At 35.8% G+C, this 27,275-nt stretch overlaps 1 protein-coding gene across 1 annotated transcript in view; it reads left to right on the top strand.

Annotated features, from left to right (window-relative positions):
- LOC308278889 (vascular endothelial growth factor receptor kdr-like) overlaps positions 1–27,275 on the top strand; it is a gene marked incomplete at both ends in the record, with an annotated part of 257,546 nt that overhangs the window by 205,636 nt on the left and 24,635 nt on the right. Inside the window, one exon of the mRNA XM_080718883.1 lies at positions 16,094–16,175. Coding sequence (XP_080575009.1) covers positions 16,094–16,175 — 82 coding nt within the window. The remainder of the gene's footprint in view (positions 1–16,093; positions 16,176–27,275) is intronic.

Genomic DNA, 27,275 nt, shown 5'->3' with positions numbered 1-27,275 from the left:
AGTGTTTCCACTCTTTTATTTTCTGTTAACAGTTGCTTTATACTTAAGTCTTTGATCTATTTATTTATTTATTTATTTATTTATTTATTTAGTGGTACAGGGGGTAGAACTCAGGGACCTTCTACCTCCAGGCTACACCCCCAGTCCTATTTTATAATTTATTGGGAAACAGGGTCTCACTAAGTTGCTAAGAGCATCACTAAGTAGCTGAGGCTGGCTTCGAACCTGTGCCTCCCAAGCACTGGGATTACAAGCCTGTGCTACCACGCCCGGCTCTTTGATCTGTTTTGAGTTAACCTTTGTATGAGGTAAGTTACATGGATGTAGTTTCATTTTTCTACATATGGATTTCTTTTTTCCCCGAATGACTTGTTATAAGGTTATATTTTCTCCAATATATTAGCAACTTTATCAAGAATGAGATGACTATTGTTTTATGGTATGTTATATTTTGTTTTATTGACCTATGTATCCATTTGTCATACAAGTATCATGCTATTTTTCTTATTCTGACTATGTTGTATAATTGGCTGTCTGGTATTGTGATGTTTCCAGCTTTGCTAGTTTACTCAGGATTGCATTTACTATTCTGAGCCTTTTTTTTTTTTAAGATTGTTTCTTTTTTTTTTTAATTTTATTTTATTGGTGCACTGTATTCATACATCATAGTGGGATACAAACTTTTGTAGACATACATGCACACATCACCCAGTCAGCCCCCACCCAATCCCCACCCCATTCTCTCCCCATCCCTCCCTCCCATGCTTGGCTTAGTGGTTGACATCTAGTATTATAGCAATTTATCCAAAATTAAAAATGATAATCTCACATAACAGTTTCATTTGTCTGATACCAAGCTTTTGATGACTTAAAGATAACATTTCAATATTTCTTTTTGCTTTCTTTCTTACCAGAGAATATTTTTTTCTTTTTTTTAGGTGAAACTATCATATATTTATTTTTCAGAAAAAAATCTATCCTGATATGGAATATGGACTCTAGATACCCAAAACAATCTCGAAGCAAAAACAAAGCTAGAAGATGTATATTTTCTGATTTCAAACCATATAAAGCTACAATAATTGAAACAGTGTAGTACTGTTCTAAAGGCAGATATATAGACCATTGGAGTTAAATACAAGCCTAGAGCTAACTTCTTCCCTATATTGTCAAGTTATTTTTGACAAGGTTTCCATGAAGATTTGGTGGTGGAAATAATAATCTTTTAACTAAATATTGTTGAAAAGTAATAATTACATGGAAAAGAATAAAATTGGACCCTTACCTAATCCCACATACAAGTATTAACTCAAACTAGATAAAAGACCTAAATATAAATCTTAAGACTATAAACTTTTAGGAGAAAATCTGGGTCATAAAACCTCACAACATTGAAATTGGCAGTGATTTCTTGGATATGATTTCAATGGCACAGGCAACAGAAGAATATACAAACTCCCTAAAAAATAAAAGAAAATATTGTATATCCAAAGACAATGTAAACAGAGTTAAAAGTTACTAATAGAATTGGATAAAATATTTCCAAATGCTATATCTGAAGGTATATTAATATTCCAACTAGAAATCCTAAAAATTAACAACAATAAAGGCAAACAATACCATTTAGAGATAGGTAAAAGACTAACATAAATAATGAATCTCCACAGATAACCAATCTTAGTTGTCTGTTGGGTGGAAACTCTTGTTTCTCTGGTTCTGGTGAGTGTTACCTATTTCTTCTTTGTAGTTAATCTCTTTGAGTATTTTCTCTAGCGCTGGTTTTGAAGACATAAATTCCTTCAGTTTCTGTTTGTCATGGAAGCTTCTTATTTCTCCATCTAATTTGATAGAAAGTTTTGCTGGATAGGAAATTTTTGGCTGGAAGTTGTTTTCTTTCAGAGTTTGGAATATGTTACTCCAAGCCCTTCTGGCTCTCATGACTTGGTTTGGGAAGTCTGGAGTGATTCTAATTGGTTTGCCTCTGAATGTCACTTGGCCCTTTGTTTTTGTTGCCTTTAAGATTCTCTGCTTGGCTTCCACATTGGTCATTTTGACAATTATGTGGCGTGGGGATCCTCTTCTCGGATCCTGTCTAAAGGGAGTTCTATAAGTTTCCTGGATCTGTGTATCAACCTCTTGATCTATATTTGGAAAATTTTCTGCTATTACTTCCTTGAAGAGATTGTTGATCCCTTTGGTATCACTTTCTTTTCCCTCCTCTATTCCAATTATTCTTAGGTTAGCTCTCTTAAGATGGGCCCATATTTCTTCCATGTCAGATTCCTGCTGTTGGATATTTTTTTCTAGATTAGAAACTATGCATTCATTTTTGGATTGCTCATCTTCTAAGAGCGAGATTCTGTTCTCCATGTGGTCTAATCGGTTGTTTGTGCTTTGAATTGAGGCCTTTACTTCATTAATTGCATCCTTTATCTCTTTTTGGCTCTCTCTGAGTTCTTTTCGAAGCACCTCTACTATTTCTACAGTTATTTCCCTGATTTGATCTTCTAGAAATCTCTGATTTTCTGTTTTATCAGGTTCTGATGTTGTGGGGTTGTGCACATTCATTACTTCAGTGTTATTCCTCTTTCCCATGATTTCGGAAGTTTGTGCCTTCTCTGAGTTCTTCCCTTGGGTCACTATGGCTTCACTTAAGGTGCTCTGGATCTCGAGTCTGTATTATCTCAGACCCTACTACTCCTTTACTGGGTTGTATCACAGAGTCTCCGACCCAGGGAGTCGATAGAGGCTGCTTTAAACTATGGGGGGTGCCAGGTTGCACGCTCTCCTATGGTGTGATATCTCTGCCACCACCACTCCCTCGCTGGGTCAAGTCCCAGGAGGCACAATACTGGGATTTCTCCTCTGTGACCCACAATTTGACTCACTGTTCTTGAGTACGCAGATGTAGCTGTACTGGACTCGGTGAATTCACTGCTGCTGCCGCTGCCGGTGGCAATATGGCGCCTCTGCCACGCCCTCGGCCATGAGGCTGGCGTATTTTTTCTTCTCTGGTTTTGATTTCCACTCTGAATCCCTGCAGCGTGTGCTGAGCTCAGCCACTGGGAGCTTTAAATGCTGTCTGTGCCGAAAGATCCCGCCTGGCTGTTCCGCATCGGCTCACCTCGGCTTGCTGTAGCCGTCTGCTGAGTTCGCCGCTGCCGCCGGCAGTATGGCGCTGCTGCCGCGTCCTCGGGCGCGTGTGTCTCCTCTGTGGTCCTGAGCTCTGTTCTCAGTCCGCTTTCTCTCTGGAGCCTGGTGGTTTTTTTGTTTTTCTGGTGATGGTGTTTTCTGGCTATGAAAGGCGCTCTTTTTGTGGTAATGGAGATTGGTTGTTAGCGGGACTCTTAAGCCCCGCTTTTCTCGGTCTCCATCTTCCCGGAAGTCCCCTGAGCCTTTTGTTCTTTGAAATAGATTGTAATATTTTGTAAATGTGAGAAAAATATCATTGGTATTTTGATAAAAAATTAATTGAATATGTAGATTTCTTTTGATAATATGAGCCTTTAACTATTATTTCTGCCTGTTAATGAACACAGAAGGTCTTTAAAACTTCTGGTGTCTTGGACAATTGGTTTTCAGGATTGTCTAATTTGTCTTGTAGAGGTCTTTTACCATGTTGGTTAGGTTTATTTCCAACTATTTTAATTTTTGAAGGTATTTTGAATGACATTGTTTCACTGATTCCTTTCTTAGTGGCTTCATTATTGGTGTGTAGAAAAAAGTTTATATCCTGCTATTTTGCTGAATTTTTATCAGCTGTAGAAATGTTCTTGTGAAATTTTAGATGTTTATAAGTATAGGATCACCAGGCATGGTGGTGCACGTTTGTCATCCCCATGCTTGGGAGGCAGAGACAGGAGGATCACACAGGTTTGAAGCCAGCTTCACTGGCTTAAGAGACCCTCTTTCCAAATAAAAATATAAAATGGGTCTGGGCATGTAGCCTGGAGGTAGAAGAGTTCCATCCCCAGTACCACCAAAAATAAATAAATAAATAAATAAATAAATAAATAAATAAATAGTATAGGATTATATCATTTCTGCAGAGACTTTTAAATTGATGTCATCTGATTTATTGATTTTTGTTATTACTTTCTGAACTATCCTAGATGTGTTTCTGATTATTTTGGGATACAAAACAGGACTTTTTTTAAAAGTTGTTGACAGACCAAAGAGAAACTTCCAGATTCAGCATCTCTCAGAATCTAAAGAAACAAAGTAAGAAATAATGCAATTTGACATTGTACTGAGCTAAAAGAATATGTTACTGATAACATTTCCTTATTGCCAATGTTGTTCCTGATGTTTGAGAAACTCCTTTGAATTTTTCTCCTTTGAGTATAATGCTGGCTAAAGTTAGCCATTTTAGTCCTTATTAAGTATTTTCTACGCTAGTTTCATCAGGATTTTTATCAAGGAGGGATGTTGAAATATGTCAAAGTCTTTTCCCATAGCTATTGAGATCATCATGATATTTTTGCCATTGGTATTTTTTATGTGGCATATAAAGTTTATTGAATTTTGTATGTTGACTCATCCCTGAAACACTGGAATAAAACTAGATTGATCATGGTATATGGCTTTTTTAATGTGTTGTTGAATTTGGTTTGCTAGTATCTTAGTATTTGTGTGTGGTATTGGGATTAAACCCATGGGCATTCTATCTGAGTCACACCCCCAGCATTTTTTATTTTTTAATTTGAAACAGGGTCTCTCTAAGTTGCTGACAGCCTCACTAAGTTGCTGGAGCTGTCCTGGAACCTTTGATCCTCCTGTCTCAGACTCCCAAGTACTGGGATTACAGGCATGCGCCACTTTGCCTGGTGTTTATCAAGGACAATTGTCTGTAGTTTTCTTTCTTTAAAGAATCCTATCTGGTTTTTGAATCAAGGTGATACGAGCTCTATATAATTAATTTAGAAACATTTTTTTCCTTCCTATTTAATGACATAATTCAAGGAGTATTGGTCTAAGTTCATCTTTGAAGATTTGGTAAAATTCACCTGTTAAACCATCTGGTTCTGGACTTTTCTTTGTTAGGAAACTTTATCAATGCTTCAATCTTATAGCTTGTTTTTGCTGTACTTAGTTGTTCTATATCTTCTAGATTCACTTTAGGTAGGTCACATATATATAGAAATTTATCTATTTCTTTTAAAATTTTCAATTTATTGAAATACAGAATTTCAATGCAATCTATAATGATCTTATATATTTTAGTATTATCTGTTGTAATATCTCAATTTTTCTTTAGTTTTATTAATTTAGGTCATCTGTCTTTCAGTTAGTTTGGCTAAAGGATTATAAATCTTTTCAAATAATCAAATATTTGTTGTTTTATTTTTTGGTGGTACTGGAGGTGGAACCCAGAGGCTCTCTACTTCTGGGCTATATTCCCAGACCTATTTTTTATATTTTTATTTGGAAACAGAGTCTCACTAAGTTGCTGAGAGCCTCACTAAGTAGCTGAGGCTGGCTTCGAACCTGTGCGATCCTCTGCTTCAGCCTCCCAAGCACAGGGGTTAAAAGTGTGTGCCACCACGCCCGGCTCAAATATTTGTTTCATTGATAATTTGTGTTGTTCTTCAAGTGTATTTTTAGTAATTTCAGTTCTGGTGTCATTTTTATTTATTTCCTTCTATGTTTGGGATTGGTTTCTTAATTTTTCTTTGATTCTGAGGTACATAATTAGGTTATATATACGAGAACCCTTTGTTTTTTTATGTGGATACTCATACCTGTAAACTTTCCTCTTAGAGCTGCCTTTTCTGTATCACACAACTTCTAGTAGGTCATGTTTCAATTTCTGTTTGATTCTATATATTTTTATTTCCCTCTGATTTTTTAAATGACCCACTCTTTATTTAAAAGTGCATTGTTCATTTTCCATATTTTTGTTGTTTCTGTACTTTGTTTTTCTACAAATTTATGATTTTATTATGTTATCTGATAAGATACAAAAATTATTTTGATTTATATGTTCTAAAATGATATACAACCAACTTTGGAGAAAGTTTCAGTAATGTCTGAAAAGAAAGTATTAGTGTCTGAAAAGAAAAAAGTTCTATTAATGTGTGAAAATAAAGCTGTTGTTGGATTAAATATTCTACATGTGTTTGTTGAATTTGTGTGATCCAAAATATAGTTAAATCTATTTTGCCTTTGTCAATTTTCTTCCTGAAGATCTATGTATTAGTGGGGGTTTTCCTCTTTTATTGTTTTGGGGCCTATTCTTTTATGTTAAGCAATGATTATTTTATAAATTTGGGGAATTGATGTTTGGGGGCATAAATGTTATATCTTTTTGTTGGTTTGTTCCTTTAACCAACATGTTATTTCCTACTTTGTCTTTTCTGAATGGTTTTGGTTTGAAGCATTCTTTTTCTTATATGATAGTAGTTTCTCTTGTTTGTTTTTGGATTTCCTGTGTGTGGAACATCATTTTCCATTATTATACTTTCAGTCTGTGAATGTCTTTGCCTTTGAGGTATGTTTCTCAGAGACAAAATGTAGTTGAGTCTTAATTTAAAATTCAATCTGCCAGTCTAGGTCTATAATTGGAATATTATACCATTTATATCCACTATTATTATAGAGGAGTATGTATTAATTACTGACCTTTAAAATTTCTAATGTTTAAATAATTCCTAATCCTAATTTATCTATGCTGTGGTGACATTTATTCTTTCCCAAGCTTTCTCTAATATTTTTATATTCCTCTTCAGTATGATCATTAAGCATCTTCTCTATGTTGGCCAGTTGTCACGTATTCCTTTAGTGTATTCTTATGTTGAAATGTTTTAATTTTTTTCTTTGATTTTTTAAGGACAGTTTTACTGAACATACTAGCCTAGGTCCTGTCTTAGCCTCCCAAGTTCTTTTCAGAGATAAAATACATCATTCCATGATCTCTTGGGCTTCAGAGTTTCCCTTGAAAATCATGCTATTATTGTGTTAGGCTTCCTTTTATAAGATAACTTGGTACTTCTCTCTTGTATTTTTTAAGATTTTTTTTGTTCTGAGTTTTTAAGCATTCTAAACTATAATATGTCATGGGGAGGTGCCTTTTCTAGTTCATGCTAGTTTTTGAGTTTAAATTCCTCCAGAATTTGCATGTCTATCCCTTTCTGAACATTAGTGAAATTTTCTGCTTCTTTTTAAAGTTTTTTAAATTTTTATATTTTTTTTGCAGCACTGAGGATTGAACCCAGGGGTATTCTACCTCTGAGCTACACCCTCAGCCCTACTTTTTATTCTTTATTTTGAAACAAGATCTCACTAACTTGTGGAGAGGCTCACCACAAACCTGCAATCCTCCTGTCTCAAGTCCCCCAAGTACTGGGATTACCATACCCTACTACTGTTTTACAAAATTATTTTTAATGTCATTAGTTTTTATCTATTCTCCTTTCTCAAAACATAAGCATACCAGGTTTGGACCTTTGATGTTATTTCAATGTTCTCTTATATTCTGTTTATAGTTTCTTCTTTTATTTATTACTCTCTATGTATTCTAATTCAATCACCTTTTCTTGGAGCTCTCATATTTGTTCCTTTGCTTAAGATAGTCTGTTGGGAAATTCTCCCTTGATTTTTTTTTCAGGTATGTGTATGTAGTACTGAAGATTGAGCCCAGGGGCATTCTTCCTCTAAGATATACATTCATCCCTATTTTATTTTTTATTTGGAAACAGAATCTTGCTAAGTTGCTAAAGGTCTCACTAAGGTGCTGAGGCTGACTTTGAATTTGTGATTCTCCTGTCTTAGCCTCCCAAATTTGAAGGCAATACTATGAGACTTGAGATCATTACATAATCACATTTCCCATTTTTCCAAATATATCTGAAGGCAAAGAAAAGAGAAAATGTATAGAAAATATTTTAAGTAAAATAAAAGTTGAAAATGCCTCTAATCTTGGGGAAAATATGGAATACAGGTATAGTAGTATCATTGTCATAGGACTCCAAACAGACATGACTGGGATTAAAACAGACCAGAACATATTACAATTCAAACTGTAAAAATTACAATTCAGAGATTTTGAAAAAGTATAAGAAAAATGTGCCAAGTCACATTTAAAGGAAGAAAAATAAGATTAACAGACATCTCAGCAGAAATCACAGAGAAATGGAGAATGACATATTCCAAGTTCTTTAAGAAAATATTTGATATTGCCACCGGCGGCAGCAGCAGAGAATTCACTGAATCCAGTACAGCTACACCTGCGTACTCAAGAACAGTGAGTCAAATTGCGGGCCCCAGAGGAGAAATCCCAGTACTGTACACCCTGGGACTTGACCCAGTGGGGGAGGGGCGGTGGCAGAGATATCACACCATAGGAGAACGTGCAACCTGGCACCCCCCACAGTCTAAAGCAGCCTCTATCGACTCTCTGGGTCGGAGACTCTGTGATACAACCCAGTAAAGGAGTAGTGGGGTCTGAGATACTACTGACTCGAGATCCAGAACACCTTAAGTGAAGTCATAGTGACCCAAGGGAAGAACCCAGAGAAGGCACAAACTTCCGAAATCATGGGAAAGAGGAATAACAATGGAGCAATGAATGCCCACAACCCCACAACATCAGAACCCGATAAAACAGAAAATCAGAGATTTCTAGAAGATCAAATCAGGAAAATAACTGTAGAAATAATAGAGGTGCTTCGAAAAGAACTCAGAGAGAGCCAAAAAGAGATAAAGGATGCAATTAATGAAGTAAAGGCCTCAATTCAAAGCACAAACAACTGATTAGACCACATGGAGAACAGAATCTCGCTCTTAGAAGATGATCATTCCAAAAATGAACACATAGTTTCTAATCTAGGAAAAAATATCTGACAGCAGGAATCTGATATTGAAGAAATATGGGCCCATTTTAAGAGAGCTAACCTAAGAATAATTGGAATAGAGGAGGGAAAAGAAAGTGAAACCAAAGGGATCAACAATCTCTTCAAGGAAGTAATAGCAGAAAAGTTTCCAAACATAGAGCAAGAGGTCGATACGCAGGTCCAGGAAACTTTTATAGAACTCCCTTTAGACAGGATCGGAGAAGAGGATCCCCACACCACATAATTGTCAAAATGACCAATGTGGAAGCCAAGCAGAGAATCTTAAAGGCAACACAAGCAAAGGGCCAAGTGACATTCAGAGGCAAACCAATTAGAATCACTCCAGACTTCCCAAACCAAGTCATGAGAGCCAGAAGGGCTTGGAGTAACATATTCCAAACTCTGAAAGAAAACAACTTCCAGCCAAAAATTTCCTACCCAGCAAAACTTTCTATCAAATTAGATGTAGAAATAAGAAGCTTCCATGACAAACAGAAACTGAAGGAATTTTTGTCTTCAAAACCAGCACTAGAGAAAACGCTCAAAGAGATTAACTACAAAGAAGAAATAGGTAACACACACCAGAACCAGAGAAACAAGTTTCCATCCAACAGTCAACTAAGATTGGTTATCTGTGGACTTATGTTAGTCTTTTACCTATCTCTAAATGGTATTGTTTGCCTTTATTGTTCTAAATTTTTAGGATTTCTAGTTGGAATATTAATATACCTTCAGATATAGCATTTGGAAATATTTTATCCCATTCTATTAGTAACTGTTAACTCTGTTTACATTGTCTTTGGATATACAATATTTTTTTATTTTTTAGGGAGTTTGTATACTCTTTTGTTGCCTGTGCCATTGAAATCATATCCAAGAAATCACTGCCAATTTCAGTGTTGTGAGGTTTTATGACCCAGATGTTCTCCTAAAAGTTTATAGTCTTAAGATTTATATTTAGGTCTTTTATCTATTTTGAATTAATATTTGCATATGGGATTAGGTAAGGGTCCAACTTTATTCTTTTCCATGTAATTATTATGTTTCAACAATATTTAGTTAAATATTATTATTTCTACCACCAAATGTTCATGGAAACCTTGTCAAAAATAACTTGACAATATAGGGAAGAATTTAGCTCTAGGCTTTTATTTAACTCCAATGGTTTATATATCTGCCTTTAGAATAGTACTACACTGTTTCAATTATTGTAGCTTTATATGGTTTGAAATCAGAAAATATATATCTTCTAGCTTTGTTCTTTTTCAAGATCGTTTTGGGTATCTAGAGTCCATATCCATATTAGGATAGAGTTTTTTTCTGAAAAATAAATATGTAAATATATGATAGTTTCACCTAAAAAATAGAAAAAAATATTCTCTGGTAAGAAAGAAAGTAAAAAGAAATATTGAAATGTTATCTTTAAGTCATCAAAAGCTTGGTATCAGACAAATGAAACTGTTATGTGAGATTATCATTTTTAATTTTGGATAAATTGCTATAATACTAGATGTCAAGCACTAAGCCAAGCATGGGAGGGAGGGATGGGGAGAGAATGGGGTGGGGATCGGGTGGGGGCTGACTGGGCGATGTGTGCATGTATGTCTACAAAAGTTTGTATCCCACTATGATGTATGAATACAGTGCACCAATAAAAAATAAAAAAATAAAAAAATTTAAAAAAGAAAGAAAATAAATAAATAAAGCACTCAGCCACTAAAAAAAAAAGAAAAAGAAAAAGAAAATATTTGCCAACCAACAACTATAGCTAGCTTAGCTATCATTCAGAAATAAAGGAAAGATAAGTACCTTTAAGGAGAATCAAAAGCAGAGGGAATTTTTCACTACCAGAATGAACTTATAAAAGATGAATAAGAGAGTCCTATACCCAGGAGCAAAAGAAAAATACCTACTATCATGGAAACATGAAAACATAAAACCCACTAGAAAGGAATATAAAAGAAATAGGAAAGTATCAAATCTTGTATTAACATAAATCTACAAACTAAAAAGTATATGAGGAAGAATGGAATAAAGTTTATTCAGAAAAAAACAGTAAAATTATAGTAAGCTATAATAGGTAATAGCTTTGACTACAATTAGATTAATTCTCCCATGTAAAATACATAAGACAAGATGACTACATAGAAAAACAGTTTCCAATAATTTCCTGCCCATAAGAAAGCCACTTCACCATTAAAGACATATACTGACTGAAAGTGAAAGGATGGGAAAACCTATTGCACACAAATAGAAACTAAGAGCAACCAGGTTGTATATGTATTACATCAGACACAATAAACATAAAGACAAAAATTGTAAAAGAGACCAAGAAGTTCCTTTTATAATACAGTATCAATTCAACAAAATGATATAATGATCCTAAATGTATTTGTAGTTAATAATAAAGAACTCAAATTTACTAAACACGATTGGATCTAAATATAGAGATAAGCTTCATTAAAATAATAATAGGACAGCCCTGCGTGGCTGCACATGCTTGTAATCCCCATGCTTGGGAGGCTGAGACAGGAGGATTGCACAGGTTCCAAGCCAGCCGGACTGGCTTAAGAGATCCTGTTTCCAAAAAAAGAAAACAAAGTATACAAAATAGGTCTAGGAGTGTAGCCTGGAGGTAGAAGGGCTTCCAGGAACCCCAGTACCACCAAAAAATAAATAAATAAAAAATAATAATAGGACACTTCATCCTACTTTTATCAATAGATAATCTAAATGAAAAACACAAAATTTTCAGAATTAAATTATACTACATACAAATGGGACTAACAGACCTTTCTATGGATTTAATTCAACAGCTTCAGAACACACATAGTTTTCCTCATCACATGAGATATTATCTTAAACTACAAGTAGGCCACAAAAAGTCTTAAAAATACAGAAAATGAGAACCATGCCCTGTATTTTCTCACCAGAATGGAATATAGCTAGAAGTCAATAACAAAATAAATTTTAGAAATTATGCACATTAACTGATACTTAATCACATACTGTTGAATGGACAGCAGATCATTGAAACAAAGTGAAAAAATTCTCAAATTAAAATTGAAATGCAACATACCAAAACCTATGGGGTATAGCATAAGTATAGTATGAAGAAGGAAGTTTATAGCAAAGGGTCTCAACAAATATGACTTTTTTAGAATTTTATAAGTGCATTGTAGTTATACATTACAATGAGATTTAAAGTGATACATTAATATATGCACACATCTCTGGATGTGTTTCTCTATGCATACCACCCTGCTACTCTTTTCTTCATTGTAGTTCATGCTAGCAAGATGGATAGTGATATCTTCATATATGAACATAACATTATTTGGTCTTTTTATTTCCTCAGTCCTCCTTTTTTATCCTTCTGTACTGCCACTGCTGATCTCATTTCACCATTAAACAGGACTTTCTTCATTTTTGTGAAGTCTCTTTTCTTTCCTGTCTTCTCTCTAGCTTCCACATATGAGAAAAAAACATATGACCCTTGATTTTCTAGATTGCTAATCTCACTAGCTATCTCTAGTTCCATTCATTTTTCCTGCAGATAACAGTATTTTGTTGTTCTTTATAAAATTACAGTATATATATATATATGTATATATATATATTTTTTTTTTACTGGAAGTGTGTATGTATATATATATATATATATATATATATATATATATATGAACATTTTATTATCCATTCATCTGTTGATGGACATCTAAACTTTTTCATAATTTATGGTGAATTATGCTGCTATAAACATGAGTATGCATTGTTTATCGTTGTATTCTGACTTTATTTCTTTTGGAAAGACTGTGGACTGTCATAGCTGGATCATATGGTAGTTTAATTCCTACTCTTTTGAGGAAATATTATACTGATCTCCATAGTGATTGTACTAATTTACAACCTCAGCAACAATGAATAGTGTTCCTCCCCCACAAGTTCTTTTTGGCATTTATTATTGTTTATATTCTTGATGATTGCCATTCTAACTGGAATTATATGTAATCTTATTTTACTTTTTTTTTTGGTGGTACTGGGGTTCCTGGAAGCCCTTCTATCTCCGGGCTACACTCCCAGACCATTTTTTTTAAAAACAGGGTTTCTTAAGCCAGTGCGGCTGGCTTCCAACCTGTGCGATCCTCCTGTCTCTGCCTCCCAAGCGTGGGGACTACAAGCGTGCGCCACCACGCCCGGCGCCTTATTTTACTTTTGATTTATATTTTCCTAATTTATAATGATATTGACATTTTTAATGTATTTTTTGCCGTTTGTATTTTTTCTTTCTAGAAGTATCTACTCAGTTCAATTACCCAATTTTTTTTTTTTTTTTGGTGGTGCTGGGGTTCCTGGAAGCCCTTCTACTTCTGGACTACACTCCCTGACTTATTTTGTTTTTACATTTTTATTTGGAAACAGGGTCTCCTAAGCCAGAGCGCGAGACTGGCTTCAAACCTGCACGATCCTCCTGTCTCTGCCTCCCAAGCGCGGGGATTACAAGCGTGCGCCACCACCCCAGCTCAATTACCCAATTTTGATTGAATATTTTTGTATTAAAATTTTTAGTTATTTTGTTTGTCTGCAATTGGGGATTGAACCCAGCAGCTTTCTACCTCTGAGCTGTACCTCCAGTCTTTTTTACTTATATTCTTGAAACTCGGTCTTGCTAAGTTGTTGAGGGTCTCACTAAATTGCTGAAACTGGCCTCAGAGCTTTAATCCTTCGGTTTTAGCCTCCCAAGTACTGGAATTCAGGTGTATACCACCATGCCTGGTTTTGAGTTCTTTATATATTCTAGATATTAGTCCTCTGTTAGAGTAGTAGTTTGCACACATTTTCTCTCATTTTTAGTTTATCTCCTCATATTATTTTTTGTTTAAATACTTTTATTTAAAATTTTTTTATTAGCACATTGTAGTCATACATCTTAATGGAGTCCAAGATGGTAGAGGCACACATACACACATCACTCATTTAGTCCTTCCCCAGTTCCTACTCCTTCCCTTCCCTCCCTCCTCCCTCCTTTCCATGTTTGGTTTAGTGATTGACTGTGTTATGTTTGTGAATGTACAGCATGTACATTAGGTTAAATCTTAGTGTAGTTTTGATTTGTATTTTTCTGATTACTAATGTTGAGCATTTTTATACATTTATTGGCCATTTAAATTTATTTTGTGAAGTATCTGTTTTGTTTACTTGCTCCTTTTTTCTTGGGTTATTTGTTTTCTTAGCACTTAATTTTTTTTTTTTTTGGTGGTACTGGGGTTCCTGGAAGACCTTCCACCTTGGGCTACACTCCTAGACGTATTTTATATTTTTATTTGGAAACAGGGTCTCTTAAGCCAGCACAGCTGGCTTCGAACTACCGCGATCCTCCTGTCTCCACCTCCCAAGCATGGGGATTACAAGGTTTTTCTGTATATTCTCAAAAAAATCAGTCCTTAAATGTATTTGGAATAACAAAAAGCCCAGAATAGCCAATGTAGTCCTCAGCAACAAAAACCATGCAGGAGGAATCACAATACCTGAGTTTAAACTATACTACAAAGCCATTGTAATAAAAACAGCATGGTACTGGCACAAAAACAGACACATAGGCCAATGGAGCAGAATAGAAGACTCAGAAACAAATTTGCATGCTTATGGCCAATTGATTTTTGACAAAGGGGCCAAAAACATACACTAGTAAAAAGATAGTCTTTTCAACAAATGGTGTTGGCAAAACTGGCTAACCATTGCAGAAAAATAGGAAATAAACCTCACTTTTTCAACCTGCACAAGAATCAATTCAAGATGATCAAAGACTTGGAAATCAGTCCAGAGACCTTGAGGCTCCATGAAGAGAGCATAGATCTAATAATTCAACACATAGGCACAGGTAAAAACTTTCTCAAGTTCCCAAAGGCACAAGAAACAATATGTGGGATTTCAGTAAACCAAAGAACTTCTGTATAGCAAAGGAAACTATCAAGAACCTCAACAGAGAACTGGCAGAATGGGAGAAATTTTTTGCCAACTATTCCTCTCTTCATATTCTTGGTTATCACCTTTGCTGTGCAGAAACTTTTCTATTAGATGCCATTCAACTTGTTGATTCTCAATTTTATTTCCTAAGCTTTAGGAGTCATATTAAGGAAGTCTCTGCCAGTGCCTGCCGAAATGTTGGAGGATTGGTCCTATGTTTTCTTCCAGTACTTGCAAAATATCTGGTGTAATTTCTAGATATTGATTCATTTTGAGTTGATTTTTGTGCAGGATGAAGATAGAGGTCTAGATTCAGTTTGCTACAAATGGATATTTTGTTTTCCCAGTATCATTTGTCAAAATGGCTGCTTTTCTCCAATGTATATATTATGCACTTTTATAAAAATTGGCTGGCTGTATCTGAGTAATTTGCCTCTGTATTATAATTTATTCCATTGTTCTATGAGTCTGCTTTTATGTCACTATCATGCTGATTTTACTATAGTTCTATAGCATAATTTGAAATCAGGTATTGTAGTGTATCTAGTATGGTCCTTATTGCTTATAATTGCTTTGTCTATTCTGGGTTTTCTATATTCAATATAATTTTTAGGACCATTTGTTCTAGTTCTGTGGAAAAATGAAATTGATATTTTGATAAGATTGTACTGTACAACCATAGTAGAGCTTCAGGGATGAAGTTATGCAGGTGTGACTTGCTTCTATAGCAGGACACACTGTGCCTCTAGTTTCATTATGACACAGCACTAAAGCAGCTTGAGCCATGAGTTTGGAGCACAATGTGGGTTCATTCTCTGTAGTAATGCAGCTGTGTGAACTCTAGGCAGCTCCTTAAATGAGACTCAGGGCCTGTGAATACTGCAAAATTCTACATTAGTAGCAACTGTATGTATCCATGGCAGTGGTGGGGGCTACTGCAGGTCTCTTGCTTAAAATTCCCTGCAGGGAGAAGTTAGTTATGATTGTGAGGATAGGGACAAGGTATTGACTCCAATTTTCTTTATAGTTATCCCGTGTTTCTTTGATACACAGAGTTTCTGCCACCCTCCTGATGCTATACTCTCATTCTTTTCTTAAGTCTGGTAAAAAAAATATTGTTTGTCTGTTATTTTGGTGCTTTTTGTAGGAGGAAGGAACATTTGGCATCTTTAGTTAACCATCTTGCTGACATCTAAGATTCTCTACAATTATGATTTGTCAACTAAAATAAATTTTAAAATGTTTATAACACAGTTCAAAAAAACTTACATAAACTTTTTTTTGCTTCACAACAGCATTGAATCCCAGAAGGAGCCACTAATTGGACTATTTGATGATTTGGAGGTGCCTGAGGAAACCGAGGAAGCAGTTCTTGAGGTTAGTATTGCCTGATTTACCCATAGGGCGAAATTTCAAGTTATCCAGAATTTTCTTTGGTAAACAATCTCTAAGATCACCTGTATACTCAGTGTGCCTGACCCAAGAAATATATTCCAGAGTGCTATCAAGAACAAAAGATTAACTGATAAAAAAAGTTGGGAGTTGGTGAATGAGAATGGTGTAGTAGCTCTCAGAAAGTGTTTTATAGAACCACACATGTAATAGGAAAACTGGGGTCCCCATTGGTGATATTACTTGCAAAAGATCACAGAGCTAGATGGGAAATTTTAAGCTCAAGATGAGGGCTTTTATTTCCCCATTAAGAACTTATTGCTTTAAAAGCATTGGTAAGTATATAAAATGTCAAGACTTTTAATCCCCAAATAAGCTCAAATGGATAACTCTTACCCTTATACCATTAAGACAGAGCATTTGGAAAAGTATTTTTGCACACTATAAATGTCAGTTATTATTTTTATCTCTGAAAAGACTAACCTATATACTGCTGCCTTACTTAGCCAATCTGACTATATTTTAAAATCCAGTCACTGATTTATGATTGGCACAAAGTATTGATTACAAGAACCCAGATTACTTGTGCTTGAAAATCTATATTATTATGCCCAAAGCAGAACCCAGCAACTTTAATTGCATGGGATGGATTTAGAATATTACTCTAGAATGTGCTTACAGCTAAACAAAACACAGAATCACAGGTCCCCACTATAGCCCTTCTGCTTTGACTTTGATTCTTCCCAAATTCTAATAATGTCTCCTATTCTATGGGCATCAATTTCACAAACCTGTACTAAGCATGGAGATTAAAAGCTTGATAATGTAACAAATAGAAACTCAACAAGGAAGTAGAATAATTGAACAATACTATAAACCAACTAGACCTAATAGGTATTTATAGAACTTGTTATCCCAAAACAGTAGAATATGTAGAACCCCAGTACCACTAAAAAAGGTTATATATATATATATATATATATATATATATATATATATATATCTGTAAAAACCCTAGTAAATTTAAAAATACTTGAAATAATGCAAAATATGCTCTCTATCTATAGTAGAATGTAATAAGAATGCAATAAAAGAAGGGAATTTGGAAAATTTTTAAATACATACACACACACACACATATATTACTATATTCCTAAATTAATGAGTCAGTGAGTGGAATCTAGAGAATTTAGAAAATACATAAAGATTAATTTGATAAAACACAACATACCACAACTTAAGGACTGCATATAAAGCAGTGCTCAAGGAAAAATGTTTATCTCCACACCTGCCTATAATTTTCACTGTCAATGAGACAGGAGGATCACAAGATTTTAGCCAGCCTCTGCAACTTAACAAGGGCCTCTGTGACTCAGTGAGACACTGTATCAAAATAAAAAAATAGGGTTATTGGTATGTCTCAGAAATAAATTTCCCCTGGGTTCAATCCCCAGTACCACACATAAAAAAGGAAAATTACAAATCAGTAACTCAGACTGACTTATCCTTAAAGTTTAGCAAAAAAAGAATAAACTAAACCAAAAAGAATAATGAATATTAGAATTAAAAGACAAAATGGAAAGAAGAAAATTAATGAGAAAAATAACAAAATAAAAATTTATCCTTTTGAAAAGAGCAGCACAATTGACTAATTTTAATCAATGTGATCAAGGAAAGGGATGAGGAGGAATATTCATATTATAATATCAGAAATAAAAGGGTATATTACTACTGACCTTAAAAATTTTTAAGGGAGTCTTATGATTAACTGCATACTAATGAATTAAATGCCCTGATGAAATGGACAAATTCAAAACAGACAAAATTTATTAAGACTAACACAAAAATAGACTATTTGGATAGAACTATAATAAGTATAGAGAGAGTAAAGTGGCAGTACTATCCATCAGATTTGCAGAGAAGAGAACTTTGTTTATTGGAAATTAGATCCAAAAATAAGGAAGCGAATAAATTTGGCAAACTGGTAAAATAAGAGTTTATTACATGTACCCTCAGATAAATATCAATTTGAAACTAAGAAATTCAGATCTGAGGTTACAGAACCTGGGTGGGGCACATAAATAAAAAAATGTTGCATTGAAGAGGGTAGAAAAGATAGCTGTTCATTACCCATATCACCTCTTCCTCAACCTGTACAGTTCAGTGTAGACAGAGATACTTTTCATGTGAAGGAAGGACAATGAAACCATCACCAAATTTGCCATACACCCGAGCAGTAGGCCTACTCAAGTGAATCCTGGCACAAAACTAATTCCTGCAGCCCTAGTCTACTGTCTCTTTAGACCCAGACTCTAAATCTGAACCAGTGCAAGGTTAGCCATAGACTAGGCCCCAAGCTGGTCTACATGGAAATTGTATCTAGGCCTGCCTCAGAATCAAGTTTCCACCACAGCTTCAGACCCCAAATAACTACAGGTACTGGGGATTGAACCCAGGGACATTCTATTTCTGAGTTATACCCCATCCCTTTTTTATCTTATTTTTATTCAGTGTCTTGCTAAATTACTGAGGGTTTCACTAAGTTGTTGAGGCTGGCCTCAAACCTGTGCTCTTCCTGTTTCAGCTTTCCAAGTACTGAGATTATAGGCATGCTCTACCACACCTAGCTACAGTTATCTTTTTTTTCTTTTCTTTTTTTTTCTGGTGGTACTGGGGGTGGAACCCAGGGGCTTTCTACCTCTGAGCTATACTCCCAGACCTATTTTATACTTTATTTGGAAACAGGGTATCACTAAGTTGCTGAGAGCCTCACTAATTAGCTGAGGCTGGCTTTGAACCTGTGTGATCCTCCTGTCCCAGCCTCCCAAGTGTGAGGATTACAAGCGTGTACCACCACGCCCGATTTACAGTTATCTTTAAAAAGAATAACAATGTGAAGTTATCACACTACTTGATATCAGTATATACTTGAATAGCTATAGCAATCAAAACAATGAGACACTGGTACTGGCACAAAAATGTACTTATAGACTAGGGGAACAGAACAGAGAATATAGAAATAAACTGACACATTTATAGCCAATTAACCCTTGACAACGACGCCAGTAACACAGCCACATGCAGAAGCATGAGATTGTACCCTTATCTCACACATATACAAAAATTAATTCCAAATGTATTAAGTACTTAAATATATGACCTGGAATGGTAAAACTATTAGATAAAAACTTTGAAAACATTTTTTGACATGACTCTGAGCAGTGGTTATTTCATATAATTTTATATGCTACAGGCAACCAAAGAAAACATAGATAAAAGAGATGGGATCAAAGCAAATGTTTTCTATTTAGAAAAGAAAAAAATCTAACAAAGTGAAAATAAAACCTGTGAAATGTGAGAAAATATTTGCAAACCATTTCTCTGATAAGAAATTAATATCCAAAATATGTAAGAAAATCATACTACTCAATACGATATGAACAGATATTACTCAAAAGAAAACTTACAAATGGGAAAAAGAAAAGTTAACAATGTTTAACATTACTAGTCATCAGGGAAATGGAAGTCAAAGCCACAAATGGACATCCTCTTATACTTGCTAGAATACCTATTATCATCTGGGCACAGCAGCACACATCTGTAATTCCAGTACTTGGGAGGTTGAGACAGGAGGATTTCAGGTTTGAGTCCAGGCTCAGAAATATAGTGAGACCTTCAGTAACTTGGTGAGACTCTGTTTCAAAAAATTAAAATAATGCCGGGCATGGTGGCGCACGCTTGTAATCCCCGCACTTGGGAAGCGGAGACAGGAGGATTGCGCAGGTTCGAAGCCAGCCATGCTGGCTTAAGAGACCCTGTTTCCAAATAAAAATATAAAATAGGTCTGGGAGTGTAGCCCAGAGGTAGAAGGGCCTCCAGAAACCCCAGTACCAACCCCCCCAAATAAAATAAAATAAAATAAATATAAAATAAAAAGACATAGATCAGAGTAGATAGCTTTGTGTTCAATGACCAGTACCAAATAAAAAGAATGCCTATTTTAAAAAGACAAATAATAACAAATTTTGGTCAGATAGTTGAGAAAAGGGAACTCTTAAATGCAGTTTTGTGGATGTAGATTAATATAACCACAATGAAAACATTATATATCTTGTTTGAGAAATTAAAAAGAGAACCATCAGCAGTTCTATTTCTGGGGATAAATCCAGAGCAAATGAAATCATTATGCTAAACATATATATGTACTCTTTTGTTAATTGCAGCATTATTCACAATAGCCAAAATGACAATGATCTGCCTGTGTAATATATAAATGGATAAAAATGAGGATATATGTGTGTATGTTTTTGTGTAATTGAATAGTATTTTGTCTACATGGGTAAACCTGAAATTTATTTTCCTATGTGAAATAAGCTAGGCACAGAAAGAAAAATACTACATGATCTTACCTATATGTGGCCCATAAAGTCAAACTGGTAGATTCAGACATTTACATGGTGCTTGTTAGGGCTGGAGGTGACAGAAATGGTGAAACAAAAGGTACAAAACTTTAATTTTCCAAGATGAATTAAATCCAAGATTCAAATATATAACATGATGCATTTAATGCTAATAATATTTTATTGTATATTTGTAATTTGCTAAAAGAATGTATCTTAAATTTCCTCACCACAAAAAGGAAACTATATGAATTGATGGATATGATAATTAGCTTTATTGTGGTAACTGTTTTACAATATACACATGTATTAAAACATCATATCATACATATTAAGTATATACAACTTTTTTGTGTGTGTGTGGTACTGGGGTTCCTAGAAGCCCTACTACCTCTGGGCTACACTCCCAGACCTATTTTTATACTTTTTATTTGGAAACAGGGTCTCCTAAGCCAGTGCGGCTAGCTTTGAACCTGCATGATCCTCCTTTCTCAGCCTCTCAAGTGAGGGGATTACAAGCATGTGCCACCACGCCTGGCATATGCAACTTTTATTTGCCATTTTACCTCATGAAAGGTGGGGAAAAATAAGCAGAGATTGAATTAGTAATCGAGAAAATCCCCATAATCAACATACCAGGACCAGATCTGATTGGTGCTGAATTTCACTAAACATCTAATGAATAATTAATACCAATCTTAACAAATTATTCTAAAGTATAGAAAGGTAGTAAATACTTTACAATTCATTTTTGTGAGTATTCCTTGATACCATAACCACAAAAAATATCAGAAGAAAACTAGAGACAGATCTCTCTTATGTGTAGGATGCAAAATTTTTCAACAAGAATACTGGCTGACCAAATCCAACAGAACATAAAAAGTATTATATACATGACTATGTAGTATTTATCCAGGTAATGATTGGCTAGTTCATCATACAAAACACAATGTATATAATGCACCACATAAATAAATAAGATAATAATACATAATCATCTCAATAGATGCAGAAAGCACATTTGAAAAACACACATACCCCTTTATAGTAACACTAAAGAGATTAGAAATAGAAGGGAATTAACTTGCTAAATAGCATCAATGATTGTCTCAAAGTTAAAATGGTGTTTAATGCTAAAAGACTGAAAGCTTTCCACAAGAACAAGACAAAGATATACATTCTTGCTGCTTGTATTAAAAACTGTTGCTGGCTAAAAAAGCTAATTATTATATGCATCACTGCAGCTGGGGAGAATGATGATCTGGAGTAATGTTGTGGTATTTGCAAAGTTCATTATGCCTAGCTGAGGCAATTGAAAACAGCTGTGCTGATCTGTGGATGAAATGGATTATAGTTTTCTAGCTCTTACAATAGAATCTCATGGAAAAAGAGAGCTCTTCTCTATCAATATTTTGAGAATTTAATGATCCAATAAAAGATGGACAAGAAGATATATTCTTTTGGGATGATAAATGGAGACAGATTGCATGAGGAACTTCTCAATGTTGCAACGTATTATGGTACATGGAAGATCTGTCTGGACATGGACAGTTTTCATGGAAACTGAAGTAAATGCAATAATGTGGAAAAGGGCTTCACACATCTTATCTGGTGAGCAGAAAGCTGAGGCAGGGTACATCTTTGTGAGGATACACTGGGGCTGGTGGCTGCCAGAATCCAGCAGCTCTCCAAGATGGACCACGGCAAAGAAGATGCTAAATCCTTTAGAACAAATGGTTGCAGATAAGTAACATGAAAAAGCAATTTTGTTCTTTTCTCTATTCTCAATTATCTCAAAATCACATATCTCCAGACCACCCAGCAAAACTGCCCAGTGAACTCTTGCTGCTATTGCTGAACTCCTCTATACTGAGAAACTACAGACCTTTTCTGCAGCTACCTGAGTGGCTACAACTGGTCTCATCAAGACCATCATTAATGTCTAGACCACCCATCCAAACCTCCCAGAAAACTCCTGTGACTGCAACTGAAATTGTTGGGACTGGGTAACTACAGACCCTTCTTACAGGAACCTGAGTGTCTACTACAGAACTTGCCAAGACTGTAAGTTTACAAAATGTCCTAGGGATAGCACCAAACCTGTGGAGTCTGTGAGTTTGCAAACCATCTCTGTGGAGATGAGGTCAGGGGCTTCAGTTGGACAGAGCATAAACATGAATCAGTGGACAGTTCCTAGGGACACTCTGGAGGGATCTAGAGTCATCATTTTGCTTCCTCCTGTAGGGTCTTCAGCAATCACTGATTATAGCAGGATTATTAGCATTGGTATTTGTGGGTTGAAGTAGCTCAGCCAATTGTGCCTCAGTCTTGAAAGACTATAAACTCTTGCTCAGTGGTGTTTGGATACCATGAGTACTGTGGCTGGTGGCCAGCAACATCTCATGTGATCACAGATACCTAGAGTGGCAGTCATTTCCCTGGAGCTAAATTACTCATCCACCCACACTCCATGCTCAGAATGTAGCAGTTTATCCCCTGGTGGAGTTTGGCCCCCACAACCAATGACTCAGGGGCCAGTCAGGTTTCACATAATCACAGCTGGCAGAGCATCAATGGTGTCCCTGGGGCATCAAATCTCAGTCATCTGGGCCATAGGTTCAGAACATCATTGTCTCTGGCCCTACTGGGCATGGGCCTGCTGATCATAGAGACCAGAGACTAGCGGTACACAGGGTTTCATCTGATCACAACCAGCAGGATGATGGTGGTATCTCTGAGGCATTAAATCTCAGCAAGCATGTATGCAAGCTCAGAAATGTTATAGTCGCTGGCCCTTCTGAGATTGGGACTTGAGACCACCAGCAACCAGAGATTGCTGACAGGTGTACTAAGAACTAAATACTGTTAAATAGGTTCTGGGGAACTAAATAAAAATCTAATTATATTGTACAGATTCATTGAGGGAAATATATAAGACTCATTATAAAGGGACAACAAATAGATGTAGAACTTCCACGTGAAGAAGAAAAAGATGTTAAGAAAACAAATACAAATCTACGAATCCTGAGAGCATGAAATAAACTTCCACAACTCAATAACAGTGGAGATCATCACTACAGAGCTGCAGAAAATGCCAGGAGAATTCGGAATTTTGATTTTCTATATGTTCAAAGTTGTTAGAAATCAAATCAGAGAAAGTGTAAAGGATATAAAAGAACATATTAATACTGAAATTGAGGAAAACAGTCCCTGAGTGAGATGAAACCGACAATAAATGAATCAAAGACTTAAATAAAAACCAAGTAATTATATAAATACATGGAGATTGAATGATACACTTTTGAATGAATACTATATTATAGAAGAAATAAGGGGGACTTCCGGGAAGATGGCAACGGAGAAAAGCGGGGCTTACGAGCCCTGCTAACAACCAATCTCTATTACCACAATATCAGCGCCTTTCATAGCCAGAAAACACCATCAGCAGAGAAACAAAATATGTAATTACAAGAGACAGAGAAAAAGAGGGCTGGAAAAACGAGACACCAGAAAGAAATCAGACCGCAGTGATGTGGCAGGAGCCGTGGCATGAAGTGGCAGGCGCCATCTTCCCTTGCAGCACCAGGCCCTAGAGAGGAGGGGAACTCAGAACGGAGCTTAGAGCCAGAGAGGAGATATGTCGGCCTCACACCCTAGGACGCAGCAGCAGTGCCTTACAGCCAGCGGCAGCGGCGAGTTCACCGGCCAGCACCAGACCAATGCACCCAACAGCCCACCAGGCTCCAGAAAGGAGCGGCAGACAGTGAGCGGAGGTGAGCCGCTGCAGATCAGCCAGGAGGAATTCGGCAAATTGCTCGGTGCAGGGAGCGTCTAAAGCTCCCAGGGGCTGGGCTCAGCACACCCTGCAGGGACTCAGAGTAGAGCTCAAAAACAGAGAAGAAATACGCCAGCCTCACGGCCGTGGGCATATCAACAGCACCATATTGCCACTGGCGGCAGCAGCAGCGAATTCACCGAGTCTACTACAGCTCCATCTGCGCACTCAACAACAGTGAGTGAAATTGTGGCCCCTAGAGGAGAAATCCCAGTACTGCACTCGCAGGGACTTGACCCAGTGGGGGAGTGGCGGTGGCAGAAATATCACACCATAGGAGAACGCCCAACCTGGCACCCCCCATGGTCTAAAGCAGCCTTGATTGACTCTCTGGGTCTGAGACTCTGCGATACAACCCAGTAAAGTAGTAGTGGGGACTAAGATACCACAGACTCGAGATCCAGAGCACCTTAAGTGAAGTCGCATAGACCCAAGGGAAGAACCCAGAGAAGCCACAAATTTCCGAAATCATGGAAAAGAGGAATAACAATGGAGCAATGAATGCCCACAACCCCACAACATCAGAACCCGATAAAACAGAAATTCAGAGATTTCTAGAAGATCAAATCAGGAAAATAACTGTAGAAATAATAGAGGTGTTTCGTAAAGAATTCAGAGAGTGCCAAAAAGAGATAAAGGATGCAATTAATGAAGTAAAGGCCTCAATTCAAAGTACAAAAAACCAATTAGACCACATGGAGAATAGAATCTCGCTCTTAGAAGATGAGCACTTCAAAAATGAACACATAGTTTCTAATTTAGAAAAAAATATCTGACAGCAGGAATCTGACATTGAAGAAATATGGTTCCATTTTAAGAGAGCTAACCTAAGAATAATTGGAATAGAAGAGGGAAAAGAAGGTGAAACCAAAGGGATCAACAATCTCTTCAAGGAAGTAATAGCAGAAAAGTTTCCAAACATAGAGCAAGAGGTCGATACGCAGGTCCAGGAAACTTTTATAGAACTCCCTTTAGACAGGATCAGAGAAGAGGATCCCCACACCACATAATTGTCAAAATGACCAATGTGGAAGCCAAGCAGAGAATCTTAAAGGCAACACAAGCAAAGGGCCAAGTGACATTCAGAGGCAAACCAATTAAAATCACTCCAGACTTCCCAAACCAAGTCATGAGAGCCAGAAGGGTTTGGAGTAACATATTCCAAACTCTGAAAGAAAACAACTTCCAGCCAAAAATTTCCTACCCAGCAAAACTTTCTATCAAATTAGATGGGGAAATAAGAAGCTTCCATGACAAACAGAACCAGCACTAGAGCAAATACTCAAAGAGATTAACTACAAAGAAGAAATAGGTAACACACACCAGAACCAGAGAAACAAGATTTTCCATCCAACAGACAACTAAGATTGGTTATCTTTGGAGATTCATTATTTATGTTAGTCTTTTGCCTATCTCTAAATTGTATTGTTTGCTTTTATTGTTGCTAATTTTTAGGATTTCTCGTTGGAATATTAATATACCTTCAGATATAGCATTTGGAAATATTTTATCCCATTCTATCAGTAATTTTTAACTCTGTTTACATTGTCTTTGGATATACAATATTTTTTTTATTTTTTAGGGAGTTTGTATACTCTTCTGTTGCCTGTGCCATTGAAATCATATCCAAAAAATCACTGCCAATTTCAATGTTGTGAGGTTTTATGACCCAGACGTTCTTCTAAAAGTTTATAGTCTTAAGATTTATATTTAGGTCTTTTATCTATTTTGAGTTAATATTTGTATATGGTGTTAGGTAAGGGTCCAATTTTATTCTTTTTCATGTAATTATTAATTTTCAACAATATATAGTTAAAAGATTATTATTTCCTTCACCAAATGTTCATGGAAACCTTGTCAAAAATAACTTGATAATATATGGAAGAATTTATCTCTAGGCTTTTATTTAACTCCAATGGTTTATATATCAGCCTTTATAACAGTACTACACTGTTTCAAGTATTTTAGCTTTATATGGTTTACAATCATAAAATATACATCTTCTAGCTTTGTTCATTTTCGAGATTGTTTTGGGTATCTAGAGTCCATATTCCATATTAGGATAGATTTTTTTCTGAAAAATAAATAAATAAATGTATGATAGTTTCACCTAAGGAAAAAAAAGAAAAAAATATTCTCTGGTAAGAAAGAAAGCAAAAAGAAATATTGAAATGTTATCTTTAAGTCATCAAAAGCTTGGTATCGGACAAATGAAACTGTTATGTGAGATTATCATTGTGAATATTGGATAAATTACTATAATACTTGATGTCAACCACTAAGCCAAACATGGGAAGGAGGGATGGGGAGGGAACGGGGTGGGGATCGGGTAGGGGCTAACTGGGCGATGTGTGCATGTATGTCTACAAAAGTATTTTTTTTAATCCATTATGATGTGAATACAGTGCACATATATATATATATATATATATATATATATATATATATATGGGGAAAATTAAAAAGTTCTGAGAATTAAACCAAAATATAGACACAACATCACAATATAGGACACTTTGAAGACGGTTTTAAGAGAAAACTTTATAGCACAAAAGAAAAATAGAAGTTTTTTTAGCTGGGCGTGGTGGCACACGCTTGTAATCCCCGCACTTGGGAGGCTGAGATAAGAGGATCGCACAGGTTCGAAGCCAGTCTCAGCTACTTAGTGTGGCTCTCAGCAACTTAGTGAGGCCCTGTTTCCAAATAAAATAAAAAATAGGTCTGAGAGTATAGCCCGGAGATAGAAAACCTCTTGGTTCCACCCCCAGTACCATCAAAAAAAAAAAGAAAGAAAAACAGAAGTTTTTAAAGTTGTTTCTGATCTTCTGGATTTTCCCATTGTCTGTGTTT

This window comes from Muscardinus avellanarius (genome assembly GCF_963383645.1).
Source record: "Muscardinus avellanarius genome assembly, chromosome: X".
Classification (NCBI taxonomy): domain Eukaryota; kingdom Metazoa; phylum Chordata; class Mammalia; order Rodentia; family Gliridae; genus Muscardinus; species Muscardinus avellanarius.
This window is presented reverse-complemented; position numbering and strand designations above follow the sequence as displayed.